The sequence below is a fragment of the Pogonomyrmex barbatus genome, unplaced genomic scaffold, assembly GCF_055798465.1.
Source record: "Pogonomyrmex barbatus isolate J1 unplaced genomic scaffold, ASM5579846v1 scaffold5, whole genome shotgun sequence".
NCBI classification, from domain to species: domain Eukaryota; kingdom Metazoa; phylum Arthropoda; class Insecta; order Hymenoptera; family Formicidae; genus Pogonomyrmex; species Pogonomyrmex barbatus.
The window spans coordinates 2,039,134-2,065,583 of record NW_028297149.1 but is presented as its reverse complement, the minus strand read 5'-3'; the positions used below and the strand labels follow the sequence as shown (position 1 = coordinate 2,065,583).

The 26,450-nt window shown below is 33.5% G+C and overlaps 1 protein-coding gene and 1 pseudogene across 7 annotated transcripts in view; one reads left to right on the top strand and one right to left on the bottom strand.

The window, feature by feature from the left end:
• Positions 1 to 25,155, bottom strand: part of LOC105424069 (uncharacterized) — a 474,166-nt gene extending 449,011 nt beyond the window's left edge. For 3 of the 7 annotated variants that reach the window (XR_016140339.1, XR_016140340.1, XM_089081490.1), the window contains exon 1: positions 23,451 to 25,154. Coding sequence is in view for 5 of the 7 variants with exons in the window: in XM_089081490.1 (XP_088937616.1) it covers positions 23,451 to 23,461 (11 nt within the window). In the remaining 2 variants the exon portion in view is untranslated. Of the gene's footprint in view, positions 1 to 23,450 lie in introns of all 7 variants that reach the window. The other 4 variants (XM_089081487.1, XM_089081486.1, XM_089081488.1 and 1 more) reach the window with 2 other exon arrangements.
• On the top strand, positions 7,332 to 10,455 carry LOC148935276 (uncharacterized; annotated as a pseudogene).
• Positions 25,156 to 26,450: the final 1,295 nt, after the last annotated feature.

The following is a 26,450-nucleotide window of genomic DNA, read 5'->3' as shown; positions in this document are numbered from 1 at the left end:
TGAGTAAAATTGAAAGAAGTTATTGTGTTACTCGTCGAGAGTTTTTGGCGATAGTGAATTCGTTGAAGAGTTTTTATCATTATTTATATGATCGTGAGTTCTTAATTAGAACTGATCATGTTTCTTTACGTTGGTTAATGTCTTTCAGAGAATTGGATTGGTTCATTGGTTGGAGCGTCTTCAACAATATAATTTTGAAATCTGTCATCGTGCAAAGAAAATACATAGAAATGTTAATGGATTGTCTAGGCGTTCTTGTGTAGAAAATGATTGTAATTATTGCAAAAAATAGAAAGTAAAGAGGAAGAAATTAAAGAAAGATATTTAAGAAAAATCGTTTTTGAGGAAAAAGAATTTAAAACTGGAGAGTAGTTCAATTAGAAAATCCTTCAATTGTAAACATTTTCGAGGAAAAGAATTAAATAGACGTCCTCTTCGGCAAAAGATTTTATCGAGAAATCTTTTTTCGAAAAATTTATTGGTCACAATAGGATTTTTTAGTTATGAGGGATAGAGTTCTTTGTAGAAACTGGGAGTCTCCAGATTTAAAGACGATAATTATTCAAGCTATTCCTCAAAAAATGATTCCTCAAAAAAAGGAGATTTTGAAGGAGATTCATGAGGAGATTTCTCCTTCAGGTGAACATTATGTTGTAAATAAATCTTTAGAGAAAATACAGAAACGTTTCTTCTGGTCAATCTGTAAGCAGGATGTAGAACATTGGGTTAGGACTTGTAAAGTTTGTATCGCAAAAAAAAATCCTTCGGATAAAGGAAGATTTATAATGTTGGTGCTTCCTTTGAAAGAGTACAAATGTATGTTTTGGATCCACTACCAATATCTTCTTTCGAGAATAAATATTTGCTGGTAAGGATTGATTGTTTTTCTAAATGGGTAGAGGCTTTTCCATTAAAACATGTCAAAGCTAATACAGTTGTGGAAATCATTGTAAGTCAATTTGTTTTTAGATATGGTATGCCGTTAGAATTGCACACAGATTAGAGAAGAAACTTTGAATCGCGACTGTTTTAGGAATTATCTTGGTTGTTGGCGATGAAGAAAATTCAGACTATTCCACTTCCAACGGTCCTCAATCCAATGGTCAAGTGGAGAGTCAACGTCAAACATTATTAAATTATTTAGTTAAATTTATCTTGAAGAATCAGAGAAATTCCCGGGAATCTCTCTGATGGTCGGGATACCCATCGAGCGCGTCTCCGGGTAACGGATAGAAGGACGTCCGAAAAGGCCCCCGGTATAAAACCCTGTGTGAAGTCAGGGAACCTCACGGACAGTGGCGGTGATAACTGGTGTGAAACTCCCAGGTGTGAAACTCTGTGTGGGATCAGGAAAGTCATCGCCGTAGACCATCCCTCCAAGCCAAGCTGAAAGCCATCGTGATGAGGGCTGCATGGCACTGGGGATGCAGTGTCATTAACGATACCGGGCAAAACCCCAGAGTATTTAACTTTACTCACGCATGCGGGACTCTGCGTGGGCGGACCTTGTTCATCCCTAGCTACTCGTGGGAACATTATGGATGTCGAAATTAACAAAACTTTTAATGACGTAGCGAATAGAGACCGAAGGGCATTCGGCGGGAGTGGTGACGACCACGCCGCAAGAACGGGCCATGGGCTCAGGAAGCGAGGTGGCCGCTACCGAGAAAGAAGGAGCGGCTCCCGTTCCTGAATGGGCTCTTCCGGGCTCTGGAGGAAACGGAGGCTTGGCAAGCAACGCACGGGTTCCTCATAAGAGGAACCGCTGCGGAGCGGAGAAAAGGAGGGCTAAGAGGAACAGGGAGACGGCTCTTGCAGAAGAGCAATCTTCTTGCACCTCCCTGCAACTGCCCAGCCCAAACCGGAGACGGGGAAGAAAGGGTCCGCAGGTACAAAGCACCGCCAGAGCACGGGCTCTGGGAAAACTCCGCCTTCAATCAAAAAGATCACGAAAAAGTCTAGGGCTCAGGAGACGAGATCCTATGCGGTAGCAGCCGACCCGCTGGCAAGAGCGGTTGTTCTGGAGAGGTATCCCGAGAGGGATATCACTCCGGAACAGGGGCAACGAACCCACTTTCTGTATGGCGGTGAGAAGGGAGATGCTCGACCTCATTCTCTGCTCACAAAGAGTAGTGCGTGAGGTGGCGGAATGGAAGGTGTCGGATGAGCCCTGTCTTTCTGATCACAGGCTAATAATTTTTAATTTTTCAGATTTTAAGACACAATCATAAATTATCACATGCACAAGTTGGGTCACTCGAAGTGCAAGAGTGCATGATGAGGAAACCAGCCTCCATGTGTGAATGTAGTTTATGCTAAGCACAGGCGACTTCTATTGGAATCAGTCTTTTTCGATCCCGAGCAGGTTTGGCAACTTCAGATCAGGGATCTTCTTCATTTCTGGAGGAAAACTAGTCTCGACTGACTTGAGGCTAGCTCAGCCGGGGATTCAATGGCCTCTGTCGTTGGCGGGGTTCCGTTGGGGTCGCTCCCGAGTACATTATTATTATTATTATCAGAGAGATTGGGAGCGCTGAGTTCCTTTAAGATTGTTAGCATATAGATCTTTTAAACATGAGGTAGCTGGTTTTTTCGGAGTTATGCTTTAGGGAATTAAGGCTGCCTTTGTATCTTCTTTGAAGATGTCCTCCAGATACTAGCGATATTCTTCAGAAAAGAGAATTTTCTTTTAAATTAAAAGAAAAGTTGGATATTCACAATGTTGCAAGTCAATGTATGAATTTGAGATCTCAAAGGACGAAATTAAATTATGATCGAAAAGATAGGCAGTTAAATTTTGAGACTGATCAGAAAGTATGGCTTTATAATCCTCATAGGGTTTTAGGTAGGGCCCCTAAGTTGCAATATAATTGGGAGGGACCTCATGAGATTGTTAAAAAAATGAATAATGCTCATTGCATTAGAAAATCAAATAGGCATAAAAATAAAGTCGTAAATTTGGATAGGTTGACTCGGTATCAGGAGAAAAGGAATTTTTAGAAGAAATGTGTTAGGAATGGTTATTTTGTCACAGCCTGTGATATATTATCATGTACTGTATCATTTTTATGAAAGAAACGTTGAATTAAAAAAAATGTTTTTATTTTATTAAGAAGTTATTGTTTCTGTTTTTTTATTTTCTTTGAGTTTTTATGAAGTTTTTATGAGTTTGCAAGGATGTCATGTGCAAGAGGATCTTCTCATTTTGCCTGACCATCAGGCTAATTTTATTTTAAAAGAAGACTGCTTTGCCTTCGGTTTTTGATTGTAGTTTTCTCACTGGATCATAGGGCGAATGGCAAGGCAGAGACTTAGAGTGTCCATAAGGACGAAGGATCCACGGAAGTAAATTCCCCCTTTCTATTGTCCAAAAATTCAAGAAAGAAAAAGACGCAAGATTGAAGAGTCAAGAAGGAAGAAAGGACAGATTTCCGCGGCGGCTCATTACTTCCTACGAGGCGAAAGTTTGGGATCGGGAATACAGCGCTCGGTAACCCGTAGCAGCAGCTCGGGATAGAGTAAGGAGCCGTAAGGTGCCCTGGAGTCTTCATCGAGGAAGAGGAGGCTTCTCAAGCGGAGAAGTTCCATAAAATTGTCGAGACGACAATTTTGAAGAAGAGGGAGGGCAGTGTTACGACCGAGCGATGATTTGCTCGTCGTTGCCCTCGAAAATCGATACTTTAAAGAAAGTCGTTCTCTACCAACGTGTCGCGGAATGTTTCAATGTTCTTGACAACATATTATTTCGTGAAGTCGATAGAGAGAGAGAGAGAGCTGCCCAGCAATCGTCATCTTAAAATATTCATTTGATTCTTGATTAATTAATAAAGTTAGTTCTTTGTAATAAAATAGTTTGCTTTATTTCGCGAGTGCCTGTCGCGAAATTTTACGAGTGCCTAATGCGAGCGCGACAATATAATATATACCCAAGCATTCGAACCCAACTCCGGTAAAGCCTAAGATCTATTGGGATTCTCCCTAACACGCCAAGTACGTTTAGCTGGACCAAATCATCTTCGAACCGTCCACGGCAAATCGAGAGTTGCTGGGATTTCCCCAGCGCATGGAATTCGCTCGATTTGCCACCGAATTCCGTTACCAAGTATCGGAGTGCCCCCCGATACAACCGCACATCCATCCGATCGATTCCGAGAACCTCCGGGCACACCCCGGTCGGCTAAGTACCGAAGTACTCGGCAAATCTATCGAAATCTTCCGCTAGTGCTGGGATTCACCCCAGCTGGTTGAATACTCGGCATTTTGAAACCTTCCGTCAAGACTGGGGCATCCCAGCCGACCGAGTATACTCGGCAATCCGCGCCCTCGTGACTCCATAAAACGGTCTCACTTCCGAGCGCGGATATCGTCTCAGTCGGGTAACCAGGTGGGGAAATGAGAGCGACGGAGAGATGTTTATGATTTAAAATTAATTTATTATAACTTTAATAATTTACAACAGTGGTCCATGATGTTCTATAAATTTAATCGAATTAATTATAACGATGGGTCGTAATGTTTAGTGTAGAGTTTTAACAATATGAGCGTTCGGTGCGATACGCGTGAATCGTGCTATGCTAATTGGCTCTTTAAATGCGGGCGCGGGTGACACAGGGCGTGCGGTGTATGAGCGCGGTGTTTATGCGGGGTTCGGCGCGGCAGGCTGGTCCGCGGGGTGTGACGTGCAGCGTGCTCTAAACGCGAATTGTCAGGCGAGATGTGTCGCAGGGATACTGTCATTCCGACAGCCGGATCTCGGGTGTTCCCGATTCACGTTTTATTCCTGATAGCGGAGAAAATTGTCGGGCGATCCGACAAGACGCGGGAGTATCCCGGTCTCTTGGAGGTTCGTCGAGTACTCGATGACACTAGGGAATCCCTGACGTTCGATACTTGTCAGGGAGAATCCTGGATAGTCGAGCGTTCTCGACCGTGCTGGAGAATACTCCAGTGTTTTCGGAGACTTACTCGGAAGCTTGACGGATAGATGATCTCGGTCGAGCGGGCTCGACTGGCTGAGGTGTACTGACCTCAGCACTCTGAGATTCTCCTAGTGGGATTTCGGAGCGGTATTACTTGGTTTCCTTTTGTGATGTTTCGCTCAAGACTCCGAGACCATAAAACGGTCTCACTTTTCCGCGCGGATAGCGGTCAATCGGTTACCAAGTGGGGAAGCGAGGTCGTTGGAGACAGAATTAGAAAATAAAACTTAGATTGTACGCATGATAAAAACTTAACAATAGTTTATTAAACAACAATAAGAAAGCAATAAATAGTGCCGAGTGGAAATTGCACAAATAATATGACAAAATACGAACAGAATTTAGATTCTAATTGCTGGCCGGGAGCGAACAGATCGACGTGCAGCGTGTGTTTATGTGTTTTTACAAATGAGGTATCACTCCGGCAGTCGGCGCGATACTAAGTTCGCTGCGCGTAGTTTGGTGATATGGGGCGTGCGGCGGTAGCGCACGTGTTTTCACGGATCTTTAATGCGGCTCTTTAAATCGCATTTACGAATTATGATCGACGGGTTACTTGCGAGAATGGAGTGTCGCGGCGAGGATTGTGACTGTTTGGGTCACGGAGAACAGGTGTACCCATTCTCTCCCTGTTCTCGCGGGTGGAATCGCGAGGATGCGGATTGCCATGTGTACTCGGCCGGCTGGGGTATGCCCCAGCGCTGGCGAAATTATTGAAGTTAGAGAATATTTTTGATTCAAAAATTAATCCTGTAGAGATAAATGAAGAAACAATTACAGAATGTCGAAGAATAGAGGGAACTTCTCTTTAAATGTTCTGGTAGTATTGAGGAAAAAGTTCCTATGAATTTCAAAGAATTTTTTGCCCAAAATCCTTCTAGTTTAAATGAAACCCAGAAGGAGGTTTTTGTTACTCTTCTTAACGAATTCCAGGACATATTTTCCAAAAATGTTGTTACTGGCAATTGTGAATTGGTTGAGCATGAAATTAAATTGAAGGATTGTCGTTCAATTAAGCAGGCTCCTCGTCGAATCCCTATCTACATGCAAGATGAGATAGTTAAAGTAATTGAGGAAATGAGACAAGCAGGAGTAATAGAGGAATCAAAAAGTCCATGGATGTCTCTTGGTGGTGGTCTCTTGATGGATGTCTATTAGTGAGGAGAAAGGATAGTACAATACGTTTTTGCGTGGATTTCAGGAAGATGACTGAGAATACGGTAAAAAATTCTTACCCTCTTCTAGGATATCCTCGATCGTCTTTCAGATAATTCTTGGTTTTTTACCTTAGATTTGAAGAGTGGGTATTGGCAAATTAAAATTCGTTCGGAAGATAAAACAGCTTTTTCCGTTGGGATTATGACCGGGTTATGACAGTTTACCATAATGCCATTCAGTCTGTGTTAAATAGTGCCAGTGCCAGTCTCTCCTACCATTTTTGAAAGATTAATGGAACAGATTTTGTTTAGAATTAGAGAGACAAGGATCACTGCTCTTCATTCTCAGTTAGATGGGCAAGTAGAACGTCAGCATCAAACAATAACGAATTATTTAGCTAAATTTAATTCCGAAAATCAAAAGGATTGAGATCAATGGATTTCTTTTCTATTTGATGAATATAGATCTTCGAAACATGAAACTATGGGTGTGATTCCTGCGGAAATGTACTTTGCCCGAGATCTTAGGTTACCAGTGGACTTGAGAGGGAATTCTTTAGAAGTGTAGGAAAATAGTTCAGTAGGTAGTTATATTAGGAAGCTCAGAGGAAAACTTGAGCATATCCATGATTTAGCTAGAGAAAGGATGGAGATTAAGTCTTCTCGAACCAAGATTTAGTATGATCGGAAGGTTCGTCAAATTTGTTTTGAAGAAGGACAAAAGGTGTGGTTCTTCAATCTTCGAAGAAGAAGAGGAAGAACTCCCAAGTTGCAGAGCAACTAGGAGGGATCCTATGTAATAATTAAGAAACTCAGTGATGTTATCTTCTGTATACAAAAGTCAGGTAGGCATAGGAAAAAAATAGTTCATGCGGATAGGTTAGCTCATTTTTCCGAGAGACAGCTAGGAGAGATTTAATTTATTTTGTAGGGGAAAGCGGAACCTGTATGAATTGTGATGGACAGTTTCCTTCGGATTATGCGTGGGTGCGGTGACGCGAAAGAGTGCGCGAAAAGTGACTGCCGCAGGCGTAACAATATATATATATATATATACTACCCTGTATATATATATATATATATATATATATATATCTATAAATATATATATACAGGGTGTAACTAAAAAAACATATATGGAGTGTATACCATGAGACACAAGAATTCAAATCAATAAATCTTAAGTCATTTTTTTTTATTTGAGCTTTCTGTTCGTTATTATACGGTGTTAGAATTAACGAATCGGCGCCTATCTATACAGGGAAAGCAAGGACGGAGTAAGGCGGAGTGAAGCTAACGAATTATACGGCGGGAGGAGAACGACGCCGACGATAAATAAAGCGATTATAGTCATTAATCTGTCTCTCTCTCTCTCTCTCTCTCTCTCTCTCTCTCTCTCTCTTTCTCTCTCTCTCTCTCTAAGGCAGACGTGTGTTACATCGCTCCGTGAAAATCATAGTTTTTACGGTGATCCAAGAAGGCGGAAGGGAACAAAAGTTTCCATAGTGATAGTATCGACTATAAATATGTGTGTGCGTTATCTAGTCAGAATGTGTTGAATAGTCCAAGAAAGGTGAGAATTTATATGTGACATTCTGGTGCTTGAAAGACAGGTGTCAATTAAAGTGCCGACGTGGATTATTCGGCGACCGCGGACGCTAAGGTAACTAATTAGTGGAACGCATGATGATTTATCGATATTGAGGATAACAGTCGGTAATGAGGACATGCTTGAATCTGATTATGCAGAATATCGTTGCTGTGCGTGTAAGAAGGAAATAAAAAGCATTGTGCTGCAGTGTACGGCCTGTGTGAAATTCTTCTTTTATCCGGGATGCGCTTTCAAGCATAAAGTATATAATAAGCAGGATGAATTAATAAGATGCGAAGGACCATTTAAAGAAATCATTGGCGACAGTGATAAGACAGAAATGAAGAAAACGCCTGCAACGGGTGGCAGTAGAGACAGATTGAGATCAACAGGATCGACGGGTTCGACGGGAACGGCAGTGACTACATCAGGTGCGAGCAAACAAACTGGAATGGAGGTGAAAATTGATTGGTTGATTAGAACAGTGAGGAAGATAAAAGATGAAGTAGCATGTAAGAATGAGATTAAGGCGATGATCGCAAAAATCATTCGGGAAGAGTTGGAAACTTTTAGGCGAACTTGAAGAAATGAAGAGGAATATGCAGGAGAAAACCACTGGACTATCAGGACATGGATTAGAAAGTTATAGTGCGGCAGTAAAAAATAAAAAGAAAGATAGCATCTTCATTATCCAACCGTTAAAGGAACAAGAGAGTGAAACTACCAAGAAATTAGTAAAAGAAAAAGTAGATATAAAGAAGATGGAGGTAGGAATAACAAAGCTGAGGAAAGGAAGTAAAGGTTCGGTCATTCTGGGATATGAGAGCGAGGGAGAAATGGAAAAACTGAAAGATACAGTACGCGAGAAGCTAGGTGAAGACTTCAAGATCACAGAACCGAAAAAAATAAGACCGAAAATAAAAGTTGTAAATGTTGGAGAAGAAGAAATACAGCTGAAAGATGAAATCTTAATTGATACGATCAAGAAGCAAAATACAATTGATGGCAGAGAAGATGAAGAATTTGGCATAAAAAGAAGTGAAGAGAATTGTTAAGGGCGATTCTTTAATATTAGAAGTAGATGAAATGACTCATGAGCTAATGCTAAGAAGAGAGAAAATAAATATCGGATGGAGGAAGTGTCGTGTGTTCAATCATTACAGTGTTAAGAGATGTTTTAAATGCTGGGGTTACTACCATATTGCCAAAAATTGTAAGCGGCAGGAAACATGTCATAAATGTGCTGGGAATCACAGAGCAGGCGAGTGTAAGGCAAAAAAGATGAGATGTGTAAATTGTATGCACAAGAGTAAAACATATAATTTAAAGATAAATGACGAACGATGCTTTAAGTAGAAAATGTCCGACTTTCATCAGAGCGCTGGAGGAGGAGAAGAAGAGAACTGGCTGGGAGTCTACTAAATAGCAATCATGGAAGGAGTCAATTGTATACACGAATACGCAAAGTCTTATGGCGCACAAAGAAATTCAAGATTACATGAAGGGGATGAATCCGGCAATCATGTTATCGGAGACCAGACTCGTCCCGGAAATCTAAGATAGTGAATTAAATGTGCCGGGATATGATTTAGTTAGATGCGATGGGGAAAACAGAAACACAGGAGGCGTTGTGATTTATATAAGAAAGGATATCAAATATCAGGTAATAGCGAAGAAGAAGATAGAATCTAACTGCTAGTGCGTTGCGGTTGAGATGAGAGATAATATATACAAAGGCGTGATTATAGTTGTGTACCATTCATCGAGTGCTTCAGATGGCGATTTTATAAAATTTCTAGAGGATATAGTGAATCTTCTAGTAACGAAAGGTCAATGTATTATGCTAGGTGATTTTAATATAGATTTAATGACGGATATGTTTTACGCGAAAAAACTAATAAATGAAATATTATGCTTGGGCATGAAGCAATATGTAGATAAGCCGATGAGGATCACAAAAAACAATCAAACTTTGATAGATTTAATTTTCGCAAATACCCAGATAAACTGTAAAGTATACGATAAGCCAAAAGTATCAGATCATTCATGGATAAGCGTTGAAATTAATATAAGTAATAATAAGGTAAAATATAGAGAATTTATTAGTAGGGATTTCAGCAAATTTCAAATAAATGAATTTTTGTACGAAATAGGAAAAAGATTGGAACAAAGAGGTAATTTAGAGGTAAATGAAAGAGCAGAGAAGTTTGTTCAGAATATGGTAGCGGCATTAGATATCATAGCACCAAAGAAAAAGTTTAAAATTCCAAAGCTATGGGAAAGGAAAAAATGGTATTCGGATGATATAAGATTAGCTACAAATAAAAGAGATGAAGCATATGTGAGGGCGATATATACGTGCAATGAACAAGATTGGCTGCAGTTCAAAATTGAAAGAAATACGGTAGTTAAATTAATTAGAAATAAAAAAAAAGAATACTATGAAAAAATGATAGATGATAATAAAAATAATCCTGTTCTAATGTGGAAAATCTTAAAAGAAATCATAAGAGGAGAGACTATGGTTCAAGAGAAATTAATAATATAGATTTTGAAATATTAGAGAATGTAGGAGAATGTACTTTAGCGAATAAATTTAATATATTTTATATACAAAGTATTAAGGAAATAATAGAATCTATAAGAAAAAATGACAGTAAAAGTACAAAAACTATCTTTGTTATAGAAAGCAGGGGCATAATTGAAAATTTTGAATGCATAAATGTACAGAAATTAGAAAAAATTTTTATGGCATTGCCACAGAAGAAGGGAACAGAGGGGATATCTAGCGATATATTAAAAATAAGTTTTCAAGTGATAAAAGATGAACTATTAAGAGTAATAAATGAGTCATTAACAAATGGTATATGTCCGGAGGGATGGAAAACATCTACGATAATACCAATTCCCAAGATAGAAAAACCAAAGAAAGCCTATGAATATAGACCAATTAATATATTACCAATTTATGAGAAGGTTTTAGAATTAGTTGTAAAGGAACTAATTGAAAAGTACTTGCACAGTAATGATATTATAACAGAACATCAGTCGGGATTTAGAAAATATCATTCGTGCGAAACAGCGATACAAAGTGTCATTGATGATTGGAAGTTGATAATTAGTGAGGGAAAAATGATAGGAGTAATATTCTTGGACTTAAAACGGGCATTTGAAACGATAGATAGAAAAAGATTTCTGGGAAAATTAGATCAATATGGAATGAGAGGGATGGTATTAGAGTGGTTTAAATCATATTTAAGCAATAGAACACAACAAGTTAGATTTAATAATCAATGGTCAAAGTGTATCAAAACGGAATATGGAGTTCCGTAAGGATCGGTACTAGGGCCTTTGCTGTTTATAATTTATAAACAATTTAGTAGAATTTTGTCCAGAAAAATGCAATATAAAAATGTTTGCAGATGATACTTTAGTATATGTAAGTGGGGAAAGTAATGCGGAATTAGAGAGGAAAATGAACATGGTACTTAGCATAGTAGAAGAGTGGATGAGTGTAAATAAGTTGAAAATGAATGCAAATAAAAACAAAATACATGATAATCAGAAGTGTAAGAAAGGAGCAAAAAGGTAATATTATATTGAGATGCTCGGATGGAATTAAGTTGGAACGCGTCGAAAAAATAAAATATCTTGGCGTGATTATCGATGATAAGCTCCAATTTAAAGATCACTGTGATTATATGCTAAAGAAAATAGGAAAAAAGACTAGTTTCTTAAATAGAATAGGTAACTTCGTATCAGCGTATACTAAATGTATTGTACATAAGTCGATCATAGCACCTCATTTTGAGTACTGTGTTACGCTATTAGTTGGAATGGGAGAAACGCAATTGAACAAACTTCAAGTAGCTCAAAACCGTGCCATGAGAGTTATTTTGCAATGCAATAGATATATCAAAGTTGAGGACATGCTGCAGGCACTGCAGTTTATGTCCGTAAGGCAACGATTATATTATAATGTGGGGGTATTTATTTTTAAAATTTTAAATAACATGACACCGATGGCGTTAAATAATAGATTAGAAATAGTGGAAAGTGAATGTGATAGACAAATGAGACAGGCCGGAAACATTGTATTAACATTTCGTAAAACTAGAAGTGCGCAAAAGAGTCTGTTTTATGAAGGAATAAAAATATACAATTCTTTGCCAACCGAGATAAAGAAGTGCGTAAAAATTCGTTTAAGAGAATGTTATGTGAAAGTATATGTGGTAAATAATGTATAATAATTATGTATATGTATATGAAATAGCTGAGAAAGCTAATAAAGTTTAATCAATCAATCTCTCTGCTCCCCTCTTCACCCTATTAAAAAAATCTTAAAGATCAGAAAGATAGCTAAAATAAGTTTTGATATTTTTGTAATAAATTATAGATTTATTGTTAACTATCGATTAAATTTGTGTACTAAACTAAAATTGTAATAAGTGTTCAAAGTGAACCTCTCCTACTTTGATACATGCTCTTGCTCTTTCCTGTACATTCGCATAGCTCTTTGAATCTTATCATAATACTCAATACTCTCGATAATGCGGAATACTAATTCTATCATCTCATCCGCTGTTTCGATATTCGTATACAAAAATATTTTTTCTTTGATTGCTCCCCAAAGAAAAAAGTCGCATGGATTGTAGTTTGGAGATCGAGCAGATCACGGAGTTATCGAACCTTTTTCCGACCTACTCAGAAAAAGTTTCATCGAGATAATGGCGGACAATACCTTTAAATGAGATTAATAATAAGTTTCAAAGAACAAAACATACAAAAACAGCAAGAGCATCAAAGTAGAAAGGGCTTATTTGGAACACTTATTATAAACATAAATTTAATTGATTAATTAACAATAAATCAATAATTTATTACAAAAATATCAAAACGTTTGTATTGGCTATGTACCTTCTGATCTTTAAGATTTTTTTTTAACAGGGTAGAGAGAGGAGGGAGAGAGAGAGAGAGAGAGAGAGAGAGAGAGAGAGAGAGAGAGAGAGAGAGGATTACACCGCTTCGCTCACCGTCGGCATCATTCTCCTCCCTATATACATATAAATACATGTATATATATATATATTATATATATATATATATATATATATAAATAATATATATACATAAATAAATATATATATAAATAATATATATATATATATATATATACATGTATTTATATGTATATAGGGAGGAGAATGATGCCGACGGTGAGCGAAGCGGTGTAATCATCTCTCTCTCTCTCTCTCTCTATATATATATATATATATATATATATATATATATATATATATATATACAGGGTGTGCCACAACTCGCGACCGAAATTTTTATGACATATTCCTGACTTAAAGATAAGACGAAAATTCTAATACGAAAATGCCGAAGTTATAATAATTTTTAAATTAATAGCGATTAAAGTCGACTAATCATAGAGCTAACATTTCGCGAGCTCAGGCATGATGATAACAAGTGATAAAGACACTACCACGAGGGTTCTCTTAATCAAGATTATGATACAAATATATTGATATGATATACTATTATATTTTTATTAAGAAATTATTTTTGCTTACCTTTTGCGAAATCTATTTGTATTAGGTGTACAAATAAGTTTTGAGCTTTTTTTGTAAAATTAAATCTTTATTCAAAAATAAACAAAAAAATATTAATCAGCGAAATATTCCCCGTTTGCATCAACGACTTTTTGCCATCTTTCGGGTAGCTTGCGAATTTCTTGATGATAGAAGCTCACCGGCTTCGAAGCGATAAAGTCATCAATGCATTTTCGTATCTCTTCAAATCTCACGAAATATGTATCAGCCAAATGATGCTGCAGCGACCGGAATATGTAGTAATCGGAAGGCGCCATGTCGATACGCGGCTATACGTCGCGTACGGGAGAAGTTCCCAGCCTAACGCAAAGATATGGTCCTGAGTCGCTTTCGCAACATGTAGTCGAGCATTGTCATGAAGCAAGATCACTTACGACGTCCTTGGCCAGTAAATGGCCTCTTTTCTTCTAATACATCGCTCAAATTAGTCAATTGTTGTTGGTAGCGGTCTGCCGTGATTGTTTCACCCGGTTGTAACAACTCGTAATACAACACACCTTTCTAATCCCATCAGATACAGAGCAAAACCTTCTTAGCATGGATATTGGGCTTTGGCGTCGATGTCGAAGGTTGACCCAACCCAAGGATCAACCCATGATTTTCCACGTTTAGGGTTATCATAAAGAATCCACTTTTCATCGCCTGTAATAATTTGTGCAGAAAATCTTTTTTCCGGAACTTTGAAAGCAAAGTGAGTGCAGTGTCACGCCGACGATTTTTGTTGTCTTCGGACAATTCATGCGGAACCCATCTGCCTTCCTTCTGAATCTTTCCCATCGTATGTAAACGTACGGAAATGATTTGCTGCGTAACGTCAAGCTGTTCTGCAAGCTCCTTTTCAGTTTGCGCAGAGTTTATATCCAGCAGTGCTTGCAATTCGTCCGTTTCAATCTTTTGAGAGCGTCCAGCACACGGTTCATCTTCAAGACTGAAATCTCCTTAGCGAAATTTTTGATACCATCTTTTACATGTAGTATGACTTACAGCAGACTTCTCTCCATATGCAGCACAAATCATTGCAGTGGCTTCAGCAGCATTTTTCTTCAGATGAAACGCGAAGTGGAAAATCGAATATGCTCTTTTGTTATTGCCATCGTGAACACTGATTTTTGAGGTTATGTGCATCAAACGCCAAACCGTATGTCATTTTAGAAGGCTAAATGTCAACGCTTTAAAATCGCAAAAGCGGGAAAGATATATAAAATTTAAAAAAAGATATATAAAATTTAAATTGTTATTTCGGTTGTATGAAATCTAAAGATCAGAACTTTTTTGTACACCTTATATATTACATACGTATAATTAATATCAGAACATATCATAAAATATCAATATCAATTCAATAGCGAGATATTACGACATGTGTTAAGTATTGATATAAATAATGTTGAAATACAATGATAATGAAATATTTCATTAATAGCATTATATCTAAGCATAGAAAATAAGTACATTACATATGCGTTGTATTTTAATCATAATCATAACGAAATGTCAAAATTTGACATCATACAACCTCTCTCATATGATATGTCAAATTTTGACATTTCATTATATAATAGTGTATAATGTGTGTGTGTGTGTGTGTGTGTGTGTGTGTGCGTGCGTGCGTGCGTGCGTGCGTGCGTGCGTGCGTGCGTGCGTGCGTGCGTGCGTTCGTGAATAACATTGAAAGATCTTAGGAATCGAATGCTCGAAGCATCTCTGATTAGAATAAATAAGAAATGTGATGAATAATTTTTATGGATGTTTCAGTTCATTGTCAAACGATAGGAAAAAGACATTTTAAACATTTGATTAATTGAAGAAATGGGAATCAATATTTTAAAAATATGTCATTTACACATGCACACGCACACACGCATGCATGCACATGACAAACAATAAGTGTAAATCTGACCGGGCAATTTCCAAACGATGCACCTTGGATAATATTAATGCCAGCAGTATTGTAACTTTCAAATTTTAACTCAGAAAGTACATTTAATAAAAAAGTACATTATTATAGTGTTTTGAAAACGTCTCGAGATCAACTACAGAAATATGCAATAAAAAATGAGTATTTCCACTTAGGATTTTTACGTTGTCCCGATCGTTTTTCAAAGTTATCCAAAGTTCAAATAAATATCATCAGCTGATAGGTTTTTTATATCCTGCAAGTTTTGTTTAAAATATTTTTCTATTAAGCTACTATATTTCGAAATTGATCTTTCTGAAACTTTTGCCTGTCACTATTGACCATTATGTTACGTTGTAAACATGTCACAGAAAATAAGAATATACTATAATGTTATATACAGTTTTGTATCAATTAAAAATTTTTCCTTTCAACTCAAGTAATAATAGTTATTTTATTTAATTCTTCTTTAAAATGTTATTATCAATTACTGGCGCCACTTATACATTCAATTCAAATAATATGTATTGTTTGCATAAAAGATATCAATAACTGGCGCTGTTATGTTATGTGAAACATCATAAATGATACATTTCTGTTTAAATTTAAGAATGAAAATTTATAATTTTAAAGATTATAACTCTTCTTATAAAAATAGAATCCAAGTACATATCTATTTACACAGGGGTTCTTTGGTTTTAACTCAATATGTCATATTACAGTGCGTCACTGTATTGAATTCAAATAATATCTAATACTCAATCTTAATAATAATATGTATATCATTTAATAAAAGATTTAATATCAGAAACCAAATCATAATCCCATTACTTCGAAAGTCAATGTACAACAGTTTTTAAGAAATAAAATCAAATTAATACGTATCTTTGTATGATGTTTTATGTCTAAACTCCAAAATTCTAAAATCCAAATGATACTAGTTCTAATTCTTTAAATAAAAGAAATAAATAATATCAAAAAATTGCATTTCCTCACTCAATTCAAATAATATATCCAATTTCGCAGTATATCATTCAACTAAATAATATATATATCATTTGAATAAAAGATTTCATATCAATAGATAGTGCCAAGTTATAATCTCATTATCTCGAAAGTTAAATATGTTAGTTTTATATATTGGCGCTCTTTTATTTTTAAGTTGGCAATACTAGCTTCTGTTGCCGCTCTCTTTACTTTTTATAAAAATAAAGCGTTTTCCTTTTGAAAAAGAAAAAGTTGTTTCAGTTTGTGTTCAGTTTGTTCTCTCATTATTGCATTTTATTTCCAAAATAAATTATCTAACGTTTGTTTTCGATACGTAAGAATAAACTATACATTAATACCAGCCAGTACAACAAACAACAGTAAATAACATTCTTACTGATTCTTGGCAAGTAGGATCTTGGTTGCTAAAATCTTTTTGTATGAATAAATTTCAAATCATATCACCAACTACGTACCACTAGATTAGCAGACTTTCAACGTAGTGGTTCTATAATAATTCGATACTCAAATATTTTTTATATCAATTAAAATCTCCTTTTATTTTCCTTCCACTAGAATTCTATATTGCGAAAAATATCACGTCAACCAGGGATCGAACCTGGATCGATTTGGAAGCCCAAAAACAAGATACATGGTGAAAGATTCCAAATACAAACAGTTCTTATACATAATGAACGATTGTTATATGTGAACGGTACAAACATTTGTCCACAAGCAGAAGCAGATGTTCAGATGTTAGCAAACCAGAAGGCAAAAGTTGACATCATTATAAATATATCATTGAAACTATATCACGTGAAGCATTATCAAATATCATGAGATATATAGATAAAGCTCGAAGAAGTTTATCAAAGAGACCTGCGCACGAAACTATATTATTAATGAAACTAATTATTGCAAAAATGTCTAACGAAGAAAGTATGGATAAACATTTAAACAAATTTTTCGAGATCATCGACAAATTAAATGAAATGAAATGAACATTGATATGGGTTTGATAACAATATTACTCCTATAGTGTACGAAAGTTACGAAAATTTTAGATTACGATTATTAGGTTACGATTATTTTATGAGAATTTTAGATACGATTATTTTACGAGAATTTTAGATACGAGATTATAGAAACTCGAGATGTTTTACCTACTTCTGAAATATTAAAAATAAAATTTCTATAAGAATTTCATTTCAGAATTTCATTTCAGAATTTCTTTGAAAAGGAAAAGATCCGACACAAAGCTAACAAAACGCATTTCATGCGAGTAAAAACAAATTCAAGTTCAAGCCAGAATATTTGTTGGGAATTTATATTAAACTTATATTAAGTTTACTGTTACAAACGAGAATTCAAAACTATACAATGTTAAAAGAAAGAAATGAAGAAACTACATGTTGAAGATGTTTTTCATGTCATCAAGTGGAAGTGCATATGGGCACATACTACACGAGGAAAATACTGTTACAAATATATTTAGCGCAAATTTAGAAGTAATGGATAAATGGTACCTTGACGAAATGGAGCAACATCTCACATGTGCAAAAATCGTACCAAATCCGCTTGTTTACAAGAAGCTGCAAATCAATTGATATGATTAGCAAACAACGAGTTAAAGGCAAGGTACAGTTTATCTAGTACGAAAATCAACCGAATAAAATTAGAAAATACGCTTTATATTCCCAAGTTAAGCATAAATTTATTTTCAATGTCCAAGGCCGTAGCTAATGGTCGCAAAATTTTGTTTTGACTAAACTGAAAATAATGTTACGATTTTAAATCAAAATGGGGACAAACTCAAATAAGGACATAACAGCGAAGAAAAAAAACGATCTCTATGTAACGAAGCGCCCCACCATTTCGAACTAATAAAAATTTCCCATGGTCGATTAACCGGGCGGAGTGCGACGTGATGTCGCAAACTGACGCTTGCACCAATCTTTAATCTCTCAAGACAAAAGATTCTCCGAAGTATTTCGGATCAATATCAAAAATATTTGATTATTGAATTATTATAGAACCACTACGATCAAAGTGCTAATTTAGTGACACATAGTTGATATGATTATTTGAATTTATTTTATACAAACGATTTAGCAACCAAGATCCTTCTTGCCGAGAAACCGACTATGTTACTTACTGTTGTTTGTTAACATATCGGATACTCGGTTGGTATCATTGTATTAAGATATTTCATTTTAATTATAAACATGAATATTTTGTAAATAACGCATTATGAAAACTGCTTCAAGCAAAAGTTAAAAGTATAGGATAAATTCGAGGGTTCGGAAAAAATATATGATTATAATATTGATTCATTCACAGTAGAGTTACTGTTAATATCTTTAATATCTTTTTATAATTGTTATTTTTGAAAAACGGCATAAAAATGGAATTTTATATGTTTTTTATTATATAATGTGATTCTTTTAGTTATTTAGTAAAAAGTATTAAATATAATTAAATATAGTTATAAAAGTATTAGATATAGTTATTGAAAAGTCACTATTTTATGAGGTAGAACTTCACATTAGTGGCTATTAATTACTGTTATTACTAATTTCAGTGATCTTGATATATGTTGTCAAGAACACTCTCCTAAATAACCTCTAAAAGATTTTAATTGTCGATCGATATTTATTAAAAAATTACAACAAATAAAATTTTATGTATGAAAAGTAAAATTAATTATTTAGAAACAGCATTTTTTGATCTCAATGATTTTGAAACATATCATTCTAATCATCACCGTAATAATGTAATTGTGAGGATTTTAGTTGGCGGTCATTATACATATAATTATTATCGTGTTCAGTGTTATCACTTGTCGTGGATAAGTAAAGGGAGTTGTAGTGAATAGAAAAGTACATCATTTTACCATTTTCGCAATAATTAAAGAGTTATCAGGAGGCACGGGTGTCAAGTCATACAGACAACCGAAACACTATCGTGTGACTTTACGCCCTGCGATTTGCGAGTATCCGAGATTATCGGATCTCATTAATGGCTGAATCGAATCAAATTTTAAGTAAACTCAATTGACAGCTTGGATTTGATTTGTATAATAAAAGAAATTTTATTTTTTTTCTGCGTGCTCTACGAGTAGAGATATTATGATTCAAATGACCAATCCGGAAATTTTTACTTTAAGAAATGTTGTCATTATCGTCATCGCCCTTATACGGCTACAATTTTCGCCATGAGAGGCGCTGGTTTAGCCAGTTTAGCTCGGCTGTTTTCCAAAATTGAATTGCACTATGAACACCGTTTCGAAATTGATATTCTATGATAGAGAAATAAGATGTCGACATATAATGTTTAATGTTCATTTCTATTAATCAAAAGATATGGATCTTGATTAATTCATGATCAAGATCAAGATCAATTAATCTACTTGTAATTGTTATGAAATATCTATCATAAAAAATCTGTAAAATAATATTGTATATTACTTTCTTTAATAATACTATATGATTATTATAATTGTCTATATATTTATTATCAGCATGATTATAAATATTAGTTAGCACGAAGATATTTTATAATTTAAAGCATGAAATACGATTTATTATAATTATGATAATCTTATAAACTAACTGCTTTCATCAATTCAATTATTATAAATAATGTACAATAATTCGCGGAGTCATAGTAGTGCGTAACATTATCGACATTGAGTCGACAATCGCGTGCGTGCGAATTTTATTAGAATATCAGAAATTATAAAAATAATAGGTAACCTTTCTTTAGTTTTATTTTTTTTCTTTTCAGTAAAATTTAAATATTTAAAATTTAAATATTTTTAATATTTTAAATATTTTTAATTATTATATTTAATTATTATTTATTCCTTGTTTAAAAATGTACACGTAAAATCATAAAGTACAATATAAAATAAAAGTGAAAGTAATCGGGGGAGCAAGTTGAATTTTCTCGATTTGACCTTAAAAGTTGTTAAGAACGTCGAGATTGATTGGTTTCATAAACTATATTTTCGGGAAGGTACTCCAATTTTCATTCCCAGCACCCTCTCAAAAAGAAGCACTATTACTGGACTTGTCGATAGAATGCTCTTACTGTCTCATCCGAAATACCATAAAAAAAAAACTTGAATTTGGTGATCACGATTCTGTTAATGAATGATTATCCTCTCAGCTTTATCTTTGATAATATCCATTCGAGACTAAAAACTCTATTCAGGAGCGAAGACAGATCAAGCATATCAAATACAACAGTACAATCACGGGGAACAAAATGGTTCACTTTACCTTTTGTTCTGGGAATTGCGACTAAACTCAAAAAAATTGTCAATGATTTCAACGCAAAACCCGCGTACTTTAGTATGAATAAGTTGAGAGGCATGATCAGAGTTCATAAGGACGCTCTACCAGCACATTCCAAAAGAAATAGTGTACAAGATCTTCTGCGACAGCTGTGATGCGTGTTATGTCGGACAAACAATGAGACAATTAAAAACGAGACTGCATGAATAGAATCATATACGTAGAAACATAAACACGCATTCATTACCAAACACAAATTAAACTACGATCATGAATTTGACTGGAACGATATGAATATATTAAATTGTGAACGTAATTTGCAGAAACGACTAGTCTCTAAAAGCATCTCTAAAAGAGATGCTTTTTATTAAGAGACAGAATAACAATCTGAATTTACAATCTGATACTGAATTTTTGCACCACGCATACGTTTCTGTCTTGAGCAAATTGTAACTTCGGCTTTGTTTTAATGACAAGTTGTTGACTAGAGTCACCACGCTCAGTTACCGCCTGGAGCTCAAGGCGATGTGGATGCGCTGTGTGGTCTGTTTGCTCGGTGCGAATTGCGCCGCACTTCTGCGCGTGCTTTATTCGGTTTAGTGTGAAATGTGTTCATTTGATAATTGACAACCCCTTAAAGACTGTCTTGTTTCTTTAAGGATGACATATTTGTACGGTTATAATAATTCTAGTTAGTGAATTTAATGTCAGTGAGCACATCAGATTAACGCAGTATTTTGTCTTTGTCTTCGTATACACTGAAGATGACTCAAACTAGAGTCGAAACGTATGTTTTATAATTTTAAATTGTAATAAAGAATGTCAATTGCGCACCGTAAACAGCGCTGATTTTCATATACCCTTTAATTATTGCGAAATTCACAAAATGGTAAAGGATTTTTCGATTCAGTATAATCCGCTTTACCTGTCCATGAGAAGTAATATGATTATTACTGAACACCCTATGTATTAAAATATTAATAACAAGAGAAGTTTAAAAAAATTATATCAAGAAATTTATCAAATTTTTACCATTTCAAATTTATATTACTATATATTTACATATATCAGAAATAGAATGCTATCAAAAATATAACCTAAAAAATATAATCTAAGCTAAATTTATTTTGAAATTTAAAATCAGAGTTAAGTTAGAGCAGATTTTATCAAAGTAATGTTGCTGAGCTCCTCTCTTCTACTCATATTGTACCTACGCTCGTACTGTACTTTATAGGCATTAGTTTTTTAACATTGATATAAATTATGATATTTTCCAAATCTCTTTTGTTAATAGAGAGTTTTTGCAATACCGTCTTTCAGATACGGTAAACATTAAAGTCACGTGACTTAATACCGTATTTCGTCTTTACATACTCTAACCAAAAAGAGTTTTTGTGCAATGGACGCTACGGTAACGTATAGTGAAATGATATAATATAGATGGAGGATTTATTAAATGTTGCTATTTTCGATTTTTTTTGCTATTTTCGATTTTTTTTCAGCACGCAAATTAAAATTCTTTTCAGTAATGCTCTTACATACTCTGCAACTATTTTCCATTTTTCTTTTTCTTCATATGGATTTTGAAATATAACCTCTCTTAAAAGTACGAAATCACCACTCGTGAACCGCAATCGCTCAGATTTCGTTGCCGTGGTCATAACGTCGACGCAATCGTAAACCTTATTTGCTCAGAAATAACGTCGCATGTTATCTGGATAGCGTTACGGTGAACGATGCGCATGCGCAGTTTCATTTTTCTCCTCCACAATATGACTTTAGCGTTCACCGTATCGGAAAAACTCTCTAATAATTTTTTAATAAATATTGAGAAACCGTTAAAATCTTCCGGGTGTCACTCAGGAGTTGACGACATAATCAACATAGACAAAATGTCAAGATTATGAAATTGAAAAGATCGCCACTAAGACTCGCCGTGTGAAGTTTAACTATTTACGAGATATTTTATATTTTATTCTGGCATATTCTAACATAAAATATGAAATATCTCATAAATTTATTTATTTTTTTGATAACCGTATCTTATTTTTACATACAGAATAATGAAATAAATCGATTGATGTAAAGAAATTACTTTAACAAGATTATAGCAAATACATATATTTTTTAAAAATAACTACATGCTTTTTTACACCAATTGATTTGTCATTATTCTACAAATAAAGATTTATTAAGGTAATTATAAAAAAATGAATAGTTTACGATATGTTTCATATCTTATATTAGAATATGCTAAAATAAAATATAAAGTATTTTATAAACTATTGATTTTTTTATTGATAACTATACTTTATATTCAGAATAACTAGAGAAGTCCTATGCTGAAAAAGTATATGACTCCATTTAATGAAATGATAACTAAAAGAAATTAACAATGACACCAACGAATGAATTATAATATTATAATATTAGAATAATGTGACCATCTCGAAATCTTGTCTGTTTAATTTTGATTATCTGAAACATTTTTCACGATAACATGTCATTTATAAAATATTCAAAATGACAATAAGACATCTTGTGTATGTGTGTGTGTGGGAGGGAGGGGGTGTTCACATGCATATATATAAAATAATTGATTATTGACAAGTATATTCGATTTACTAAATTCATGTCTTAATTATTTCTTCAAAAGTTCTTAACATATGTTTTATTGAATGACGCATTTGGAATGTGAAAAATGTACTTTAACAAGAAGATTGATAAATGCTACTTTCTCACAAGAAATATTATCGAAATATTCCGGAATCAAGTTTCCTTGCGTTAAAAAATACATTATTTTCTGTGATATTTTTTTATAAAACTTTTTTAAGTACATTAATTTTTAACAATTTGTTTAAAATATCATTATGATTTTCACATATTTTCTTATTAACGAAAAAAGATATGTTTAACTTACATCATGATCATGTCTTTTATGCAATGATACGAACACTAACAATGAATATCAGTCATTAAGCGATATCAATTTACATTACTGCTAATCAACACATCACTATTATCATGCCACATCATTAGTTGGAGGAAGATCCAAAAAAGTAATAGAAAAAGCTAGAAAGAAATGTCACATCACTTTCAGTATTATTGTCAAATCCTTTTCTATAATCCAGAAATGATGATTTATAATCAATGAAATCTGCTACACTAACTTTAGTACTTTTTCACTCTGTTACTTTTTCACTCTGTATTGAAAAGAAACCAATTAAAGCTGGAATACGCACGGAATTGCATCAGTTACTGATCGCATAGTCAGTCGCATACTAGCTGCTTTCTACAGAAGCAACGGAAAATCGTGATGGCCAAGTGAAAGAGAGGAGGTGCGTACCCTTCCCCAAGGTTTATGGATCCTGACATAACGGAGATTGCAAGTTAAGTCGCACGAGCAATCCCCGCCACTTTACATTACATAAGCTTATAAATTCTATTTCGTACTAGATAAAAAATATCGAGTAAAGATTTTATAAAAAAGTCTATATATAAAGGCTAATTAAACGGAATTTAGAGTTATCTAATTATCAAATTAAATTTATTTTCCTTTTTATAATAAGCATATAATAACAAAATAAATAAAAAAATTATTAATAAAATTAAGCATATAATAACAAAATAAATAAGAAAATGATTAATAAAATTAAGCATATAACAAAATAAATAAAAAAATGATTGGTTTAATAAAATTAAGACTAAATTGATAGCAATACAGACCGATGTATCAAATTAAAAAATAAAAATTGATATTATGACGTAGATTTATAAACTAATTATAAATATGTCTGAAATTCAATTAAATATTATATGAACTAAATTTGTTTTTGAAAATGATTTGTTCTTCAAAATCCTGCGCAATTTATTGCAATTTATCTCTTTGAGATAAATTACAAGCACGAAATGATCTAACCATGAAAATGTTCTAATTACTTATTTAATAAACAAATAAATATAAATACAAATAAATATATATAGACCGATATGTTCTACAAAAGATAGATAATTCATTATATGGTCGATTCAAATTTATTAGTATATAATCTATAATTTTTAAAAATTTTTGAATTTACTAAATAAATTCAAGAAAACATTTTTGGTTTTCATTGCTAATTATGTACAACTATGTACTACTTTATTTACAATATTAAAAATGTGGCATTCGAAAGATTTCTATTCTCTCACTAATTCGAATATTAATTAAATTCTCGCGAAAAATCAATTAATTAACAACAAAGGTCAAAAATATTTTCTTAAATTTATTTAATAAATTAGAAGAAAAGATTAAAAAGAATTAAGTTTATTCGAAAATTTAAATTATTTATTTTATTATTTAAAGTTTATTTGAAAGATTAAAAGAATAATAGACAAAAAATCCTGCCCGATCATGTAATGCTTAAGTTTGAACAAAATTACCTTTTTAAAACTGATTAAAAAATGGCACAAAGTTTATGCTTTTTTTATTATTCATAATTACTTTCTCTGTAAAATGTCCATTTTATCTATGCAAGAAGAATCTATTTTATAGAAAAATTTCGACATTAGAGAATGAATTTATCATCATTTCTGCAAAAGATTTAATATCAAAAACTAGCTTTAACTAATCCTATAAAAATAAAAAGAAAATTTCACAAGAATAAAAAAATGTTATCAATTAATCAAAAAGTAATACAAATTTATAATTATCAATAAAATTTGATATGATCGAAAAATAGAATCAACTTGTACTTATTAAAGAATCTCTTCCCCTTTCTCTCCTTCTCTTATCTCTCTCTCTCTCCCCTCTCCTCTTCTCGCTCTCTCTATCTCTCTCTCGTTCCTTCTCGCTTTCTTCCTCTTATATAAATAAAATTGTATAAGACGATTTCAAGATCAAATTTATATATAAAAACTTGGCACTTTGGTCGCATTAAAATTATTCTGATTAATTATAATTGTTTTAATTATAATTAACATTATAATTAACAATTATAATTAAAAAATAAACAGTAATATTTCAATTTTTGAAATATATTTAATTATTATATTAAGATAAAATAGTAAATTTCATGTTATAATATAATTGCAGGGTTGGGAAAGTTATCTTGTAAAAGTAACTCATTATAGTTATAGTTTTTTTCTTTCAAAAAAGACCTAATTACCGTTACAAATTACCAATTTTAAAAAATAACATGTTACAGTTACTCAAAAAGTAATGAGTCGTTACTTTTTAGTTACTTCTCTGTTTATTTCCTGTAATGTTTTGTGCATTGCTATTTTAAATGTAAAAATCTTATATTTCTAATATATTTCTTGTAATATATTTCTAAGTACTGATTGCAACGATATTAAGCGAGACTTAAAAAAATTTAAATTTATTATAGCAGCATTTGATTGATTGATTCTTATTTTACCATCTAACCAATCACATTAAGACTAAGTTCGGAAACATCATCCGAGTGCTCCTACGCATCATTTTATTCTTGTTTAACATTCGGTGAAAAACAAAAATAAAATGATAAATGGGGTACTCAAATGTTTTCGAACATAGTCTAAAAGTGTGAGAAGGCTGGCAATGCTATTGACTGTGTTCAACACATACAGTTTTGCAACTGTGTAAGATTCTTAAATGTGATTAGTTTATACATTTAGATCCATGAGAAACTAACAAAAAATCCATCATATCAAAGATTTTTAGAACAGTTGCAAAACTGCTTTCTCTGCTGAGCATAGCCATTGTGTCATTTTATCATTAAATATAAAACAAGGATAGAATGACACAATAGCGCTAAATGACAAATAAATTTGAAATATATAAAGTAACGATGAAAGTAACTATTAAATTAGTTATTAGTTACTTTAAAAAATGTAATTAAGTTAAGTTAAGTTAAGTTAAGTGAAATGTAATTGAGTTGAGTTAAGTTACAGTTATAAA